General features: G+C 52.3%; 5 protein-coding genes and 1 non-coding gene across 6 annotated transcripts; all 6 read right to left on the bottom strand.

Moving 5' to 3' along the window:
- Nucleotides 1–3,171: 3,171 nt before the first annotated feature.
- Nucleotides 3,172–5,464, bottom strand: BDQ94DRAFT_136787 (putative ab-hydrolase associated lipase). The gene has a single exon (XM_026764944.1). It carries the CDS (start codon nt 5,249–5,251, stop codon nt 3,338–3,340), a length of 1,914 nt encoding a protein of 637 aa, XP_026630662.1. The 5' UTR covers nt 5,252–5,464; the 3' UTR covers nt 3,172–3,337.
- Nucleotides 5,465–5,511: 47 nt separating this feature from the next.
- BDQ94DRAFT_91794 (sugar porter family MFS transporter) lies at nt 5,512–7,807 on the bottom strand. Its single transcript, XM_026776840.1, has 4 exons — nt 7,414–7,807; nt 7,022–7,350; nt 6,505–6,966; nt 5,512–6,452 (listed from the first exon to the last, which is right to left on the bottom strand). The coding sequence occupies exons 1-4, from the start codon at nt 7,509–7,511 to the stop codon at nt 5,758–5,760; spliced, it is 1,584 nt and encodes a 527-aa protein (XP_026630661.1). The 5' UTR covers nt 7,512–7,807; the 3' UTR covers nt 5,512–5,757.
- Nucleotides 7,808–9,114: 1,307 nt separating this feature from the next.
- Nucleotides 9,115–9,202, bottom strand: BDQ94DRAFT_t34. Its single transcript has one exon. It is a non-coding gene; the product is annotated as a tRNA-Glu (tRNA).
- Nucleotides 9,203–9,271: 69 nt separating this feature from the next.
- Nucleotides 9,272–12,032, bottom strand: BDQ94DRAFT_136784 (putative manganese ion homeostasis (Fr)). Its single transcript, XM_026764943.1, has 2 exons — nt 11,507–12,032; nt 9,272–11,434 (listed from the first exon to the last, which is right to left on the bottom strand). Exons 1-2 carry the CDS (start codon nt 11,819–11,821, stop codon nt 9,785–9,787), a joined length of 1,965 nt encoding a protein of 654 aa, XP_026630660.1. The 5' UTR covers nt 11,822–12,032; the 3' UTR covers nt 9,272–9,784.
- A 232-nt stretch (nt 12,033–12,264) lies between these two features.
- Nucleotides 12,265–14,746, bottom strand: BDQ94DRAFT_136781 (cation diffusion facilitator family transporter). Its single transcript, XM_026764942.1, has 5 exons — nt 14,284–14,746; nt 14,179–14,225; nt 14,025–14,111; nt 13,653–13,967; nt 12,265–13,600 (listed from the first exon to the last, which is right to left on the bottom strand). Exons 1-5 carry the CDS (start codon nt 14,360–14,362, stop codon nt 12,569–12,571), a joined length of 1,560 nt encoding a protein of 519 aa, XP_026630659.1. The 5' UTR covers nt 14,363–14,746; the 3' UTR covers nt 12,265–12,568.
- A 1,431-nt stretch (nt 14,747–16,177) lies between these two features.
- Nucleotides 16,178–16,972, bottom strand: BDQ94DRAFT_166796 (uncharacterized protein; the record flags this gene model as incomplete). The annotated part of the gene is made up of 2 exons (XM_026770635.1): nt 16,178–16,300; nt 16,373–16,972. The coding sequence occupies 2 exons, from the start codon at nt 16,970–16,972 to the stop codon at nt 16,178–16,180; spliced, it is 723 nt and encodes a 240-aa protein (XP_026630658.1).
- Between the last annotated feature and the right edge of the window lie 842 nt (nt 16,973–17,814).

Here is a 17,814-nt window from a genome sequence, read left to right as displayed (position 1 = left end):
GCCCAAAGAGGCCACGGCTACACGGCCGGCCACGGAAGCGGGCTCCTCGCCCTGATCGATCGATGCCCATCGGCGTGCAGACAGACGGACAGCAGACATCAGACAGCAGTCAAAGCAAGCAAGCAAGCAAGCAGAGAGAACAGCCCACGCTCCACTCCGCGGATTGTGGACAATCAGATGTAGTGTTTTGTCCACGCCCCCTCACGCATAGCCGAGCCATGACGGCAAGCTTTAGCTTTTTCCCCTCATGCACCGAGGGGATCTGGATAAAGTCAATCCAGTGTCAGGCTGACTGGAATTGGAGAAGACGAGTCAAGAAAGAGACTGGGGCTACTACACGGGTCACGAGAATCGCCGCCCCATAGGGATGGTGAGCAGCCAAAAGAGAAGCCAGCTGGCACGCACCACCCAAAAAGTGGCACGGGGAACGGTAATTACATGCGGGGCTGGATGAATTGGAACTGCAAAAAAGCAATCGAAGAAGAAGGGCGAAGGCAGCAACCTGGACGAGGGTATATCCGGTGGTGCTGGTATTCGTTTCTGTCCAATATTGATGAACGGGCCGGACGGGCTGGAAATGAAGCCCAGGCTAGCGTTGAGAGTGGCTCCGCGTTAGGGAAAGGTACCTTGCTAGGGATGGGAGACTCGATGGGGGTTAGTCTGTGGTTGGCTGCCTTTTTGCATCTTGCAGTTGCATATTCTGCGAGTGCTGGGTTTTGTTTTGTTTTGTGATTTATTTAATCTTATTTTCCGGGTAGATAATGACTTCGGTGACAGCATTCAACTGCCGAAGATGTGGGTATACGGTTCTTTTTTTAATCATGCTGGATAGGCAGAACAGATACTCGGGGCCCGTATGGAGGTATGGAGGAAGTTTCCATAGAATCAAAGTTTTTTCTTTTGTTTGATCGCTTAGTTCACCGACGCACAGCCATAACGATGATGATGCTGGGAATGGATGGCAGTGGCGGTGCCCCGCGTGCGGAGAATTTCTTGGTCCAATGCTTGATTGTCAAAGTGCATCCGTGCTGCATGGAAGGACACGTCGATGGCGTCTGGGATTCCTTGTTTTGGGTGGGCGGCCTGCACCATCTTGGTTGATTTGATTTTGGGCTATGCTGGGATTTCCGATTGCTGGGATTTTTCTTGGGGTGGTGATTTTTGGGAACCCCCCGGATCGTCATCCTCAATCAATGGATTAATTAATCTCACGTTAGTTTCAACTTTCAACCCATAATTTTTTCCCTCATCTGTGCCCCGCACTAAACAAGTCAGTGGCTGCATGAAATTCCAGGGATATGGGTGGGTTGTGGTTGTGGTGGTGGTGGTGATGGTTTGGAATGTTGCTGAGAGATTTCTGGGTATCTGATTGATATGCGATGCGACAAGTGTCGGTGTACATGCTTCCTCTCCAGGCAGCACACCTTGCGTTGAAAGTGAGGAACACGGGGCTGCTGTTATTCGCTCGGACGCGGCAGACAGGCTGTCAGTGCAAAAGTATGTTCATACGAGAGTTTTGTGCAAAGAATAGTAACACAAAAAAGCAAAGATGAAGTCAAATTCAACCGTTTTTTCCGCCCAACTTCACCTCTTCTTCCATCTATATATAGTACTTTACAGCCCTAATTGGAATCCTCAGGTGTACATATCGCCGTACTGATGGTCTCATTGTTCAGTTCTACTTCCAACTGCCATTACTCGTAGTCCTACTATCATCATGCCACCCGCCCTTACTTCAACGCCAAAGCCTTACAAAAGCAATTCTAGGCCTTCGCCTTGATTCACGAGAATTCTTCAGATCACTCTCCGTTTTCTCCCACTGTTATTCCCCGATTTTGTGTAACAATCGTTCCGCCTTGACTCTGCCGTCCGCAACAACCCCCATTCACCATATCCCGTCTCTACTCAAATGTCGGAGTCTAGAACTCTTCCCTATGTATGAATCCCCATAAGCCACCCCAATTTCCAAAGCCCACCTCTTCTCCAACTCCTCGGACCCATTCGCTCCCCCAGGCGATACGAAAGCCAGTCCTCGGATAACCCGGTTGCCTTTAATGGTGGGATTTGCATCGCTGAAGCGGAATTGTACCTACCCTCCAATACAATATAGAGGCGATTGGAACCGGCTCTCACAGCCGGAATAGTCAAGGCCTACAATGTACATTTTAACTCCCTTAAGCAAAATTCGTAGTGTAGATCCTGAAGACATATGATAAGCCAGCTACTACCCTACCAGCTAGACGATGGTGAGACACCAGGCCGGCCATACCATCCCCAAAAGTCAACCCAACCCAACCCGATTGACCCTTCCTCAACTATGAGTTATTTTATTTTCATCTGATACAATTTCCGCTCCTAAACCCACCATAATCTATCTGATATTCGAAAAATTGGGGCTCAAGACACCGCTGAAGAGGGGAGGAGAGGAATATGACGTACCCCCCTTGTCCTCCGATCCACAATTCACGATCGAAACACATGAAGAAGCCCGGGAATATACTTTTCCATTGTAGCATGAGAAAGAAGCCTGGTTTCGGCGGCAGTAGCAGTACCTGCGTTGTCCACAAGTGGCACAAGCGAGGGGGAAGGAAAAGGTACCTTGAGGACGAGAGAAGATACATACACACATTCCAAAGTGACCAAGTATACATGATGGAACTCGGTAAACTAAATGAGATGCATGTGCACCCCACAGGCCTTAGGCCACCCAGCTGGCTGCTTAGGAGTGCTTGACTACTGCATGTCCGGATACTCGGAGCCAATGATCTGAATCAGTGCGGAGGGCTAAGCAAACTGTCATTTTTGGGACTTGTGGGAGGGGCATGAGGACCAGGTGGATGGTGGGTAATATACGCGGCTTGATTAATATGGCGGGGGGGGAAGGGTGGAAACTGGGAAGGCTAAGCAGCCACTAACTCCTTACTAGTCATCGAACTAGTTCAGCCGTTGGAGATGAGGGTGACTGGGGGGCCCCTGCTCGGGGCATGCAAGAGTCGGATTGGTGAGGTCGGTGTTAGTCGGATATACTAATGATTCATGGGATGGACGATTCATCCAACTACTGGGGATGGCGATGAGTCTGTGTACTGCATGGAATAAGCGACAAGTCAGCAGGCAGGTGATGCTATCATCTGCGTTGGGGTCAGAGCCATTAGGCATGAAGGAATAAATCGAATGAATCATAAATGATGGTAATTATAAGGCCCCTCCCCAATACTCTACATGTCTATGGTATATGCTATGTATGTACATGCGCCCAGCCGAATTATCCGTGTATGCTAGTTTATCCCAGTCCCAGTTGTATGTCATCCAGTCATCAAGTATTGTGTTTCGCATTTCATCGTGCAGTCCACACGCCCCGTGGCATCCGGCACCGCGTCCGTGCCTCTTGCGGCATCGTCTCCCAAAGCACTTGTCGCACTTCCTGGCCCACCTGGTCGATCGCATCCATCGCCCAAAGTACATCCAGGTGCTCGTACTCCTCGATCACCTTGGCGTGCACCAGCTGGACGTGCGGCTCTCGCCCATTTTCGAGACGGTGCAGTAACCGGCGTCCGTCCACGAGACCATCCGAGCTTGCGATCCACAGCGCAACAGGAGGCATCTGGGGGCCATACCACGCGGTGTTGCTACGGAGAACCTCGCCATGGCCCCGCGCCACCCGCTGATCCTCCGCCGCCTCTGCTTGCGTGACCTCGCTCGTCGCGAGGATACATTTCTGGTGAGCAAAGCACTCACCCCCCAGCCACCACCGCATCGTCTCCGCGCTCACGTACACGGGCGCAAACTGAAACATCCGATCGCGGAGGCCTCGGTCCCAGCGTGCATCGCTCCACCCAAACAGGAAGGAAAAGACATAGTATCCCAGTGTGCCGTAGATGCGCGGGTGTAGCCGGCGGTGTACCGTCATCATGAAGGGGATGAACGCATGAATGCCAAAGAATGCCCGGAAGACGAGAGGGGGGATAATCCGCATGAAGCGAAAGTAGACCCGTTCCACCAAGGGGCCTGCGTACACGGCCGGCGCCAGGGCGCAGAATACTGAGATCCGCTCCCCCAGCTCCGGTCGCTGGTCCTTGGCCAGGGCGATGAATGTCTCTGCGGTGCCTTGCGAATGGCCAACGAGTCCGAGCTTCTCAAAGCCTGTCTCGAAGAGTACCCGGGAAACCAGTGCCGGCAGGTCCAGCACCCCCATCTGCTGGATGTTCCATGCCCACATCCGTGGATCCGACTGAAACAGCGTCGTGTGTTCCGGAACCATGCCGCACCGATTGTTTCCGAGCCAAACATCGTAGCCTGACTTGCACAGAAAGAACGCAAGGCTGTCGTCATCGTTGGCGCAAAATGCCCCGGCGCTTTGCAGCAGCCCGTGCATCAGGAGCACAGGGTATTTGCCCGGAGCTCGACGAGAGGCCTCGGGGTTGGTCTGGCCACTGAAGACGTGTGGACCCCGTGGGCGCCGGGCCTTAGGAGGCAAGGGGGTGTGTTCCTGCGGGTTGTAGACATGCCACAAGGTGAGGATGAACCCATCCTCGGTTTGCACCTTGAATGTCTCCACATCTAGCCCTACCCGTCTAGCGTAGTATGCTACATCGCATACAAGCGGATCCTTGCCCCCTTCCAAGGGCGGGCACTCATCCAGTGCCTCCTCATCCACCTCCTTCTCTCGTCGGTAACTCCACCTCCGCGATGCCTTGGTTCGCTCTACCTGCCGTGACCGCTCCTCCTCGTGATATATTCTCGTAGTGTGGGGAGCCTGTCCGCCTATCGTCCGACGAATCTGCAAGACAGATGCACTAGCGGTCTGGATAAGAGCGCCCAGGATGACTGTGCCGAGAAAAACGAGGGACAAGACGAAGGATACGCCGCGAATGATCAGATGTTGAACCGAGGTAATCAGGGAAGGCGGTCCGTAGGACGGTAGCGGTGGGAACAATGGGTGTGTAATGTTATTCGCAATCGAAGTGCCGAGTTGATTCTTCCCCGGAAATGGTCCCTCCTCTCCCAGCAACCGTTCAGTGACCGCTGAGGCATTTTCCGAATCCTCATCACAAATGGGGCCCAAATCCTGCAATTCATACCCTGTCTGTAAGGGCGCTTTCAGCCCTGCGTCGGGCGCTGGATGCTGTTCAATGGAACCGACTTCAACGGTGGTATCAAAGTAAGGGGCCTTGTCAGAAACGCGCGATTCAGCGCCCCGGGCAACACTGGTAGACAGCCCCTCGTCGGGGTCGACGTCGGAGATGAACATGGGGGATCAGGGTACAGTCGCTGATCCAAAAGCAGGAAAGGAAAAGGGCCTCATTTTCAGTGAACGAGGGAGGGGGGAAGGAGGGAGTCGGGAGGGAGAAATAGGGGGATGAAGATCGAGGCGAAGCAGAGACGATCTGGAATCGCAGCCTCCCCCAATGATGAAAGATTGGCCCCAGATTTCAGGCCAGCATCACGTGTGGTGGGCCCGTGCACGTCACCCGGTGGGGGGTGGCGCCCAATCAGCGACGGGCGATCGTTGCCTGAGGCGTCACACGGTGTCATCCTCCCAGGCACTCAGGCACCTTTACTCAAGAGTCACCAGTGACGTGCAAATGACACGCAGGAAAGAGAGATCGATGATTCAATCGGAGTCGTATATATCATATCGTGCGCTAAATACATCACATCATAGGCTAACTATATAAACAAAAAGAAAGAAAACCATATTCAGCCATATCCAAACAAATAAAGTCATATCCCAAGCCATTAAAGAAATTATCCAGATTAAGCGGTCTCAATGTGCTGCGACTCGCGCTTCTGAGGAAGTTCACCCTCCACTTCGTACACACTCGGCCCGGCCTTTTCGGTATCCGCACCGGCAAAATGCGCCGAAGGGATGAATCCCGGAGAGCGCCAGGCTGACGACACCTTCGAGTAGAGCTCATCCACCTGCTCCAGACTGAGCCCCTTGGTCTCGTAGATGCAGGTGTACACAAACACTCCCGCAATGAAGCAGAAGCCGCCCCAGATGAAGAACACCTTGGATTGCAGGTTCGCGTTACCCGGGCCGGAATCAACCATGTAGGGGGTGGCATAGGCGATGGCCCAGTTCAGCAGCCAGTTGGTGGCCGTCGTGATGGAGAGGCACTTGGCACGAGCCTTGAGGGGGTACAGTTCACCGGTCACAACCCACGCGACGGGGCCCCAAGAACTGGCAAAGAAGAAGATGTAGATGCAGACAAAGGCGATCAGCACCTTATTGGCCACGTCCGAGGAAGCCACCATGCCCACAATAGCTACGATCAGCTGGCACACGCACATGCCGACGGCACCGAACAGCAGCAAGGGCCGGCGACCCCATTTCTCAACCATGTACAGGCCCGGGAACGTGGAGACCACGTTGACAATGTTGGTAATGAGTGTGATGGTAAAGCTGTTCTGGATGCCGGAGCGCTGGAAAAAGGTCGTTCCGTAGTAAACTGAAAGCGATTAGTTGGGGGCCTTGTCAAGAAGTAAAAGAAGCACACTTACAGATGAAGTTGACTCCAGCGAGTTGTTGCAGCGCCTGCACAGCACATCCGGTGGCCAGCCGCTTACCCAAGGAGCCAGTCACAATTTCGCGGAAGCTCGCCTTGCCCACGCTCATCTCGTACTCGTGGGACGCGCGGATTTCCACCAACTCATCCACGACGGCCTGGTCGTCAACATTCATCCGACGAAGACGGGCAAGCGCCTTGGCCGCAGCCTCATGTCTATCCTTCTTGATCAGGAAGCGTGGCGTTTCGGGGAGCACACTCATTCCGACAACGAGGATGATGGCCCATGCGAACTGGACGGCAACCGGAATGCGGTAGCAGCCAGTGTCCATGCGATCCTTGGTAGCATTGTTGACGACAGAAGCAAGAAGCAGACCAATAGTAATGGCCAGCTGATAGGCGCCGACAATGGTACCACGAATCCACTTCGGGGCAGTCTCAGACTGGTAGAGAGGGACTGTGTCCCAGTTAGCACGTGTCTGGGGTGAAATGGGGACCTCTTGTCGACTTACTAGTTGCAGAGAGTAGACCAACACCAAAGCCAGCAAAGAACCGCCCAGCGACGAACAGCGGGATCGAAGTGGCTGCGGTTTGGAGGATCACACCGAAGCAGAAGACAAATGATTCGATGATCATGGCAATGCGGCGACCAAAGTAATCCGCAACAGGAGCAGAGGCCAGGGCTCCAAAGAAAGTACCGGCAGAGAGCAATGACACAATCATGGAAGACTGAGATGAGGTTACATCGGGGTAGTCATCGGCGGGGTTGATGTATCCGGTAGAGAACATCTTCCGCCAGAACTTCATGGCCAGGATACCACTGATGGTTCCGGTGTCATATCTATTTAGATCCTGGTCAGACCCCATATTCAACGCATCATGGCTGAGGAAAAGAAGTACATACCCGAAGAGGATACCTCCAAAGGAGACAAACAGACCGATCATGATGGCGGGGGCCGCTGAGCCCACCGCATCATCCGGTCTCTTCAACAAGAAACCCATGGTATGATTGGGATACCAGAGGCACAGCAATCGACTGAAGGTAGGTGATGTGGGGTCAGGCAAAGATTAGGTAGATTAGGTGAGCAATGTAGCAGTGCGTGAGAGTCAATGGAGCCGGAGAAGGTAAGATGATGAGAGATCCATTCTACCCCAGACCCGGGACATGGAGGCCTTTATGTAGTATTTGGAGCGGGACGCGGGGATGGCAGCGAGCAGGTAGATTCGTCCCCAGACCCGGCAGACCGACAACCAGACCGGCCGGAATCAGTCATTCTCTGCACGCCACTGGACACGGAATCGGGCGAGGTGGGAGAACGGGGCCCCAGACTCCGCAGTCTCACTGCGACTGTACGTACCGAGTCTGGAGAAGAACGTTGGGCCGAGGCGCCATGAGTGGGGGATAAACACGAAGGAACCACTCAGTGCCCGAGTTCGAGACAAGCCAAGCCAACATGAAGCTGTAGACGACTAGACTGGCTGAGAGAGAGAGAGCATGGGGGGCCCGAGGATTGACTATGACGGCGCGGACAAAAGTCAAATTGAGGCATTTGGCCGAGATCATCCCGATCATCCACGGGTCCCCAGACCGGTCTCAGCCACGATCATGGTCGGTCAGTTGAGAATCGGGATAACACACGCGAGCTATCGCGGCCAGTGATTTGGAAGCGGGCTGTTTGGATCCAGAGAGATCTAGAGAGAAGAGGCGCGGAGATGAGGCCAGACGCGGGCTGGTGCAGACAGAAGATTGGGAAAAGAGGCCGGGAACGGCCAGCCAGACTCGCGTGGCCGGCGGGCCAGATCTCCCACTTGTCTTGCCCGTCTCTATTTCCGGCTGGGGATCTAAATCTCCTAGCTCACAATAGGAAATATACACGGTTCCTTGACACACCGATTGAGCAGACCCTGAGGTGATTCCGTCCCTGGTGTCAGAGTGTTGGTCCTGTGAGTCCGGGGTTGCTGGGTACCCGAACCGAAGATTCCAGCAAAGCTCCGGCCATTCAGCGAGCTCAGCCACGCTTTGCTCGTGGGTGGCAACCATGGATTGCCTTCCTCCCCAGTCAACAATTGAATTCAGGGTCACTCCTTTTTTCTCACCGGAGCCGCTTTAGGCTTGGGCAGTCAACGAAAGAGAGTCTGGGCGTTCTTTTTCATCCCAATTACATGGGTGGTGAGAGCGAATTCGTTTGAGCTGAACGCCACCAGGATGCTTAATTTAGTGTTTTAATGCTCGTGTGATTGGCCCTGTAGGGATGAATCCCCGAGATATGCCCGCTCCTAGTCGAGTAGCAATTGCAAGCGAGAAATGGTTTGATTGCTGGGAGGTTGCGACGCTGATGGTCTGGTCCCAAAGTCTATTCTGGTTAGAGTTGGTCACCTGGCCCGGCAGGGAAGGGATCGACCGTCGATGTTGATGGAAGGTTCAGTGCATGTCTATCACCCCATGGACATAGACATCATCATCATGCATTCGTATTACTTGCAGATAGCCAACCCACGATGTTCTTTCTTTGTTGGATTGGGTGGACAAAACTAAGATGAAGAAAAGACAAAGAAAGATAAATTAGCGGGAAAGGAAAAAAAATGACAAAAAAGAAATGAGCATCTCCGATACGGGGAATCGAACCCCGAGCTGCCGCGGTCAAGTCTTTCGGTTTGAAAGGCGGCGATGTTAGCCGTTACACCATATCGGATGTGATGGAAGATATTATCCTATAATTGGCTATACGACCCAGCTAAGAGATGCCATGCCGGAAGCAATCCTTCTCGGTGTGTGTCTGTCAATGCATGTCCACATTCCTTCCAACTTTTGATGGTTTTTAAGACACTCATCGTTTCAACGATTGGTGAATGTGAGAATTTATGTCAACGTGCTTTTTGTCTTAACCGAACTGATCCCTGCCCAAACGGGTATTACAGGCGACGTGGTATATGAGTAGTGCATCATATACTGCTAGTAGGATTTAGAGTACTCATATTATATATAATAGAGTAGTAGTTACTCTACGGACAACTTGACCAGACAACATCTTCAGAACCACCAATGTACAGTTACTACTAGTCAATAAAGCGGGACAGGAACTGCTACCAGTCACCCCAGTACCATTGTACATGTATCTAGTACCTATAATATATTCGTCATGTTTTTTTCGCCCCCCACCATCAGAAGACGCCATTCACCCATGCACGCCTGCCCAAAGTTACAAGATGGAAGCCCCAAATATCTATGTACAGACAATATTTACCCACGCACCAGAACCGAAAAACACTATCGCTTACCATCGCCAGACGAGGAAGAAGTACCAACATAATGCGAATTTGGCCACTCCCATGACCGATGCAAGGAATTCCTCCTTAACCAGGGTGACTTGGGAGGCACTTGCCCCTGGCCGCCGTGGCCCGCCACGCGCTGGCTTCCACTTGGCGCTGCCCACTTCGTCCTCATCTGAGCTCGCGTAAGTAGCGTACAAGGGAGGTGCGTTCACCGCACGGCTGGCCAGCCCGCGCGGCGACGGGAACGTGGAGCTAGACGTACCAGAAGATCGGGTCTTGTAGCGGGCCGCGCGCTGCGGGGGCGGGGAGCGATGTTCCGACAAGGGCAGAATGGGCTCGTCGGGACTCATCTTGGATGGGAGATACTTTACAATGATCGCAGCGCGTACAAGGAGGACGCAGAGGGTGAAACCAAGGATAACCCCGTAATAGATGAAGACGGATAATTGATCCGGGAGAAGACACAGGTGGTTCTGGACCGTCCGGCCGGCATTAGCGGTCCCATCGGATTCACCAGTGGTGAGATCAAGAGGATTCCACAAGCTGGTGAGTACAAAGCCCGGTTGCCGGATCCCCATAGCCCATGAGAGGCTCTTGACCGTGATCTCCTTGGGAGAGCCGCTGAACTCGTGATGGGAGATCTCGCAGTAATCGTGGTCATCACCGGAATACATCTGGACCAAATTAGGCCCAATCTTCGAGACGATGTCCCGAGAAATGGTTGGGGTCAAGACATTCTGATATTGATAGCCCCGACCCATCGGAATGGCGTTCCGGTCATCCTCCTCCAAGCCCTCGCCACTAGGCGGATAGTGTTCGCGATAGGGGCCGCACGGCGTGGCCGGTCGGCGATACAGTGGAACGTGAGAAAGAAGGATCGTGGGAAATCCCGCAACCTCTGGCTTAAGCTGCGGGTCCACGGACGGTTCCAAGATATCAACAGCCCGATGCTGAAACTGACGGCCCTCAGTCTTATTGGCAAGCATGCGCAACGCCTCAACTTCCGCCCTGCCGCGATGCACGTTCATGCGGTCAAGAAAGTCCTGGGTATCTCTCCAGATGTGTTCATTTGGCTGTTCTCCATCGCCCGAGCCCATGCCCGAGCTGCCTGTCTCCGGGTCCGGCTGGTCCATGGCACTCAGCGACACAGTGTCGACAGAGACAAACGTATGGTTCCCAATGACATCAACGCGATTGCTCTTGCCAAAGAAGCTCTGGAACCGATCGCGCACCGGGATCTGGACACCCGAACCAAAGCCCAGGTCGTGATTTCCAGGCAAGCTAGTGATCAACCTCCGCCCGAGCGGGTGACGTATATGCTCATCGCCATCTTTCCATGTATCCACGAATATTTTCACGAACCGATGGAACTCTTTCTTCCAGAATCGGTCCTTGTATTTCTTGTAGCGTTTCTCCGGGCTGGAACTGGATGCCGTAGCCCATTCCCTGCCGCCGTCGAAAAGGTCACCCAGAAACAACACGGAATCTGGACCTAGTTCTTTCTGAATGGATGAGAAGGATCTCCGAAGGTATTGATCGGTGAATTTGACGGTCAACGTCGAAAGAGGCCATGGCCGGCCGGGATAGGTGTGAGGGTCGACTAATTGTGGGTCGGCGATGAAGGCGACATGATGTGGGATTGCGTCTTGGGGCTGTATCGAGCGAGCATGAGAAGTTAGCGGAAGAAAGAAAGAAAGGGATGAATTACAACATGGATCACCTACCCATCTCTCCCAATTACCCCAATTGCATGCCTTCACGCTGTCTCGAAAGACAGTCCGTTCGCCCCACCATAGTGTACAGATCCAAAGAGCAATCAAAGCGTTCGAGACCGTGAAGACATATCTCGCAATCCGCTTGAATAGCGACCATAACCCATGTCTACTACTTGTCGCCTCACGTACATTCGAAGCCCACCGTTTCGGCCATGGCGGTGGTGATGGGTCCCGCTCCGACGAGCCCGAGGACCACGCGAGAGAGCCTCGTCGAGCAGGACGATAAGAGTCGGCAACGGCGCTATGCGAGTAGGAATAGCTCATCTTCGTTGTTTCAGCCTATGGATGGGCGAGCGCAGCTCTGCTGCATTGCGGTACCGAGGCTGACACGCGGGAGGTGGGTAGCTAGCAGTTGACCGAACCGGAGGTCATGCTTTGAGGAGCATCAACAATTGGAAGAGAAACACAATAAACGAGCGACAGGCCAGCTAGAAATTAGATATAAGAATGAGGGAATCAGAGTCAGTGCATGACGATGTGGGAATGGATGGTCCAACAAGGGGGATCGCCGCCGATTGACGGATGGAGACACGTCACGTGTGCGGCGGCCGGGCGCGACTCTTTTTGAGACATTCTCCCCCGTTTTGGCCCCAGGCCGCGAGATTCAGGGCCTTGGGAACCCTTGGCAGCCATGGCACTGCCAACACACTCCACACACTCAACTCCGGTCCATAATTCAGGGGGATCGTACTACTGCAGAAGATAGAGCCAGGTCACATGCAATTATATTGCTAAGAATACATAAGAAGAATAAGAAAGTCTTGTTTTAAAGAATGTAATTACACTTGCCAGTGACAAGTCTCATCACATGCAGCCATCTGAGAAGTTCACCCAACATGCACCAAGTTTGTCTCGGACGCAACATCAACAACGGCCAGTCCAGTCACATAGGTACCAGTAATATGAAAAGGGGGTATGTTGAACAGAAAAGGAAAATTAATATGGTGAGGTTGTAAGGAGGGTGTAAGAATAAAAGAATCATAGGGGAGGTAGAATTGGTATCAAATCACCTCACGGCGATTGCTTGGGGCAACACTGGCCACCCCGGGCACACTCCTCGCCACATTCCAGGAGGCACGCCTGCGGATCACCATCAGGTACACTGGGTGCTCGACTGGGAAGCGTCCCCGAGGCGGAGGCTCCGTTGCTACCGCCACGGCAGTCCGAGGGGGCCGCAATTGTGTCCTCAGCGTCACTGTCAGGCGCAAACTCCGGCTGGATCGTCGACGAATGGATTCCATAAGCGTGCAAGCACTTCCTCACTTGCCTGGCCAGACGCATATAGCGTTCTGAGCCTTCGCCCTTGATCTCCGTGTCCACCTGGATATGGATAGAGGCGACTAACTTGGTGTCGCTCAGCTGCCATACGTGCAGGTGGTGGGAGCCGATGACGCCTGGAAGTCCTTCGATGTCCTCCTTGATATGGTCGATGCTCAGGCCGTGGGGCGCTGCCTGCAAGAGAATTCGGGACGCAGCCTTGCATAGGGGAATGGCGGAGAGCAGAATGATCACAGTGATAACAAGCGAAATCCCAGGATCCACGTAGAATCTCCAAGAATAATCGGTCAACCAGATGATAAGAGCAGAAGCGATGACGCCGATGTTGCCCAGTGCATCGCCCATCACATGAAGGAAAACGCCCCGCATATTGAGATCGTGACCATGGCCATGGCCATGCTTCTCGTCTTTGGGCTTTGGTTGAGCATGGTTGTGGAATTTGTGGAGATCCTCATCAGCTGCCGCAGTCCGGGATCGGGCAGATGACTCCGTCTCGTCGGTATATTTACCAGTACGACCGCCTTGACCAAGAAGGGCTGAGCGCTCAGATGGCTGGCTATCGGCGCCCTCTTGGAACTCGCTGTCCGAGCCGGATTGTTCATCATCATACCGGGTTTTACTGGCTGCGATAATCTCCTGTCTCATACTAGCGGGGTGAATCTGGATGTCTGCCGGGTCAACATATCCACTGTAGCGACGACGTTGACTATCGAGGGTCCGGCGGCGACGCGAATAGGGAGAGTGTGGCTCGGCACCACCAGTCTGCTTAATCCACATATGTCAGCTTCATAGATTTGATAGATACTGGTCCACTAACGTTATTCTGGCCATCTGCGTGCACGTGGTCATGATCGTGGTCATGCTCCCCAGCGTGCACATGATCAACATCTGCGCCTTCTTCCAGATCTCCAGGGCCATGACTGTGGCCGTGCCCATGGGAGTGGTCATGGAACAGCACAAGGCCAATTATGTTTGACAACAAGCCGAGACATCCGACGATGCAGACGAATTTCGGGTTTTTTACTTCCTGAGGCTCAACGAGTCTTTGTATAGCTTCCAGGAAAATCGATAGACACAATGCGACCAGGAAGACGCCATTGACCAAGGCACCGAGAGTTTCTGCGCGTTGCCACTAGATAACCAGACCGTCAGGATGAGCAGTGGATATGTTGGATTGAGTCAAGCTTACCCCGTAAGTGTACATCTTCGAGTTGGTTTCGCGGTTGGCGACCTTGACAGCCCAGAGTCCCACACACAGTGATAATACATCATTCAGCTGTACCAATACTTGTCAGAATTATGCTACCTAGGGCTTTCGGGTAGAAGGACGAGGCCAAGCGTACCATGTGAAACGAGTCGGCAACCAGGGCAAGGGAGTGAACGGAATAACCTGCGCGGAGAATTATCGTTAGAGGCGCCTGGGAGCTTATAAAAGTATGAAGACGAACCGGCAATCAATTCCAACAAGAAAAATGCCGTATCAATCGCCAACAGGATCAAGATCCTGTTTGTCTTGGAGAGACCCATGATGGTTGAGGTCTTGCGCTCACTGGCGCGAGAATGGACGAGAAAAGGGACGGATGACGGCAGACTCCCAGTCTAGGCGTGGTTGTAACTGTTCATATGCGAAGGTCCGCCGAGCAGTATACCGAGCAAAACTAGGAGGAAACGCGAACAAGCAGGAAAAGAGGAGGAGAGAAGAGGACAGGAAACGGAAGGCCAGGCGATAAATAAGTCATGGAGGGATGAGGAAGAAAGAGTTACTCGCATTTCTTTGGAGCGACAAAGTGGAGAGAGACAGAGTCCGGCGGAAGGCCGACCGGACCAAAGTGGCGTTAGTTGCTGCGCCGGCCTCAGGCGCCCATCCGGCCGCGGCGGGGTTTAGCGGCCAGCCTTATCATCATTCATCTCCACTAGTAGTTACTCCCTGTCAACTACCTATTCATCTCTCGTCTACTTTTTCACAATGATCCTAATTACAATGACTCCAGAGTGATAGTCACCGTTTGATACATCACCTTGATACTTGGTCAGAGACGCAAAAAGCATCATGCTGGCACCCTTGGAAATCTGTCTGCCACATGCACTACCCGAAGTTGGTGCTTGCAGCTGCCGACATCATCAAGGTACAAAAGTTGGTGGTACCGACTCCACAGTCACTGGTTTCTCCACCGTCTCCTGAACTGCTGCTATACATAACCGGTACGCCGCAACGATCTCCCGTGTCTCCTCAAGTGATCGTCCTGACTTTGCTAGGATATAAGTTTATTTTTTACAGTCTCGTATCGACTCGCTGCGTCGCGGTCTGTTCTTCAATGTTCGGCACACAAGACTGCAAGCACAGCAGCGTCTTTGTTGTGTGTGTAACATCCTGACTCGGAAGAAAGAAAATTTTGGCACTAAGGCCAAAGACTAATGCAGCGGCTAGTACGCCATGGGCGACCGTCAGTGCGCTAGCCATGCAACTATATTCTATTTTAGCGAGCAGCCGACCGGCTAGACAATGATTCATTTTGCGAAATGAAGTGTGCCGTAGGGGTCTGTTTGAGATTTCCACGGAGTGCTCATCGGCTCTCCTGATTTCTCGTGAAGACATGGGATAAGCTTAGTATCTGGACGGCCTCTGGAGAGGCTTGATTGTGATATGCACCTTGACGGATCAGTGTGACTAGGGCCCAAGTAAGTCAAACGTAACGTTTACGAAGCAGATCTAAATCGCTCAATGTCTCGGAGATTATGGCTTGCGCGCCATACATGATTTGATCCACTATCGCCAATTTCACCAAAGAAGCTTCTCTATGCTGAAACTTTAGTTCCACACCCAGCTTGGGATACTCTTCCAACAGTCCCGACAGATTGACCGGAATCGCTCCCGATATTTCCGGCTTATATTGATGGGTACTTTTTAGCCCCTCCACCTATTATCTAACGGTATCTTGGTCAAGATCTGGCGCACCTGCGATGTCAAGCGCTTTTGGAAGTGAACCAAAACCCGTATAGCGGAGCATTACAGCCCTGCAGGGGTTAAGCGAAAGTCACTACTTCCCACAACGTACTAATCCCTCCAACATAATTAGCTATGGTACTGAACAAATTTTCAGTAGTAATGGCTGACTATTGCGACATGGCCTATGGAATCCGAAGTCCATCCAAGCCATTCATGCTATGTCGCCAATTGCACCCATAGTACCCATATTGTCTAGAGCGATAGTTCTACTCCAGTTGCCCTAGTATTCGGTTCCAATAGTATGTCAGAGAATATACCCAGTAAAGCTCATAGGGAAGTACTATACGCCTGTATTCAAACAGTCACCACATAATGTGTCTCTCCAACATCAATTCCTACGCCGTATACGCCGGCGGCGGCGACATCTCCCTCACACCCTCCCCCTCCGAACTCTCCTCCTCCAACCAGTACTTGGTATCCTTGCTATCCAACTTCTCATCCACCGAGATCTTCGTTTCCTACATGCCAAACAACAGTCAGCAAAAATCAAAGTACAATAAAATAAAGAGAAAAGAAGAAAAAACCATTACCCTAATGTCCCCCTTCTTCAATACCACCACCTCCTCCCCCTCCCTCACCTTCCCCACCAACACCCCGTCCTTCCAAACCCCATTCCTAACCACCATTCCCTCAAAATCTGTCTTCACCAGCACACAACACACCACATCACAATCGACCAGCTTGCACCGCTGCACCCGACACTCATCCGCAATCATGCACTTGGTGACATTACTCCGCCAGAGAGAACTACCGCCCATCAAACTAGCATCTTTTACGTGGCTGCGCTTGACGGAGGAGCGATCGCGGAGAATCACGTTGGTGAGGATGCTCCGATGCGAGTAGGTGTAAATGCCGAAGGAAGTGTGCGTAGCTTCGATGCGGGAGACACTGGCGTTAGTGAGAGTGGTGTGTTTTAGGTTGGAGCGGTAAGTGGAGGAGTGCGTGACGGTGCAGGAGGTTAGGGCGGAGCGGAGGAGGGTGGTGGGGGTTCTGCTGCCGGAGCAGGTGATGGTTACGTCGCGGAGATCGCTGCGGGTGATGGTGTCGGAGGGGGTGAGATCGGTGAAGGTGGTGTTTATGAGGGTGGAGCGGGCGATGGTGGGGAGGGTGGATGTTGATGTTGAGGTCATTGTTGTGGGTTGGATTAGTAGTAGTCAGTGGTAAGGTTGTTGTTTGCTTCAATATAGAATGTGGTAGATAAGGTTAGACTGATAAAGCAAGGGAGAGAATATGTTGCTGCCTGTCAGCACTTGGGGTAGATAGTAATACTCAGACAGTACCCAGACGTATATTCACGTGTCACCTACTTATATGTATACTGATGGATGCCTGGGGAGGATTAAATAACTACTTAAATAATAGTTAGTAGTTTAGGCTCCTAGATTTTGTATCTGACTAAGAACATCCAAGATACGCAGATACACAGGGCTGAGCCGCAGGGACCGTGGGCTGAAGGCCACTTGCTCCACCAGTGATTGATTGTTCCAGTGAAAAGCCAAAGGATAGACTTCTTCCTGCCCATCTGACTGTAAGTCAGGCCACTGTAGTAGGTTAACTGCGTGATCTCATATGCTTCTGCGTTAATCTACCACCTCGAGTAGTTGTTTTCAAAAGATCGCGTTCTCCCCGACGGTTGTTGTTGTTGCCCCGTTGTTAAAAGGATCGAAGCTATAGCCCAGAAACTATGGATATCGTCAGTGGCACCATGGACCTTTCGGGCTTAATTAATGGCTTGTGTAGCATGAGGGTTATATTATTGTTGTATTAGCTAGAGCCATCTAAAACATCGGTAAGCAAATAGAGCTACGCTATGCCGAATACTGTCGCGCGATGTTCATACTTCATATAGAAGTTTCCACTCAGAGATCACTTCGTTGATTTCACGAATCTAAAGAGTCGAAAACCTGAAATAAAAGAGCAGACCTTGGTGCTAAATCTAAATAATCCTGTAGATGGCGCATATGCATACGTA

The sequence above is a fragment of the Aspergillus welwitschiae genome (assembly GCF_003344945.1).
Source record: "Aspergillus welwitschiae strain CBS 139.54b unplaced genomic scaffold BDQ94scaffold_4, whole genome shotgun sequence".
NCBI lineage: Eukaryota > Fungi > Ascomycota > Eurotiomycetes > Eurotiales > Aspergillaceae > Aspergillus > Aspergillus welwitschiae.
This window is presented reverse-complemented; position numbering and strand designations above follow the sequence as displayed.

What these genes read in the sequence shown, in the direction of transcription:
- BDQ94DRAFT_91794 (XM_026776840.1), bottom strand. Translation starts at nt 7,511, where the DNA reads ATGGGTTTCTTGTTGAAGAGACCGGATGATGCGGTGGGCTCAGCGGCC. An exon ending in TGGTCTACTCTCTGCAACTA is followed by an intron (nt 6,967 to 7,021) that starts GTAAGTCGACAA and finishes ACTGGGACACAG; the next exon opens with TCCCTCTCTACCAGTCTGAG. An exon ending in CGCTGGAGTCAACTTCATCT is followed by an intron (nt 6,453 to 6,504) that starts GTAAGTGTGCTT and finishes AATCGCTTTCAG; the next exon opens with TTTACTACGGAACGACCTTT.
- BDQ94DRAFT_136784 (XM_026764943.1), bottom strand. Translation starts at nt 11,821, where the DNA reads ATGAGCTATTCCTACTCGCATAGCGCCGTTGCCGACTCTTATCGTCCT. An exon ending in GGGGTAATTGGGAGAGATGG is followed by an intron (nt 11,435 to 11,506) that starts GTAGGTGATCCA and finishes CGCTCGATACAG; the next exon opens with CCCCAAGACGCAATCCCACA.
- BDQ94DRAFT_136781 (XM_026764942.1), bottom strand. Translation starts at nt 14,362, where the DNA reads ATGGGTCTCTCCAAGACAAACAGGATCTTGATCCTGTTGGCGATTGAT. An exon ending in CGAAGATGTACACTTACGGG is followed by an intron (nt 13,968 to 14,024) that starts GTAAGCTTGACT and finishes CTGGTTATCTAG; the next exon opens with TGGCAACGCGCAGAAACTCT. An exon ending in ACGCAGATGGCCAGAATAAC is followed by an intron (nt 13,601 to 13,652) that starts GTTAGTGGACCA and finishes ATGTGGATTAAG; the next exon opens with CAGACTGGTGGTGCCGAGCC.
- BDQ94DRAFT_136787 (XM_026764944.1), bottom strand. Translation starts at nt 5,251, where the DNA reads ATGTTCATCTCCGACGTCGACCCCGACGAGGGGCTGTCTACCAGTGTT.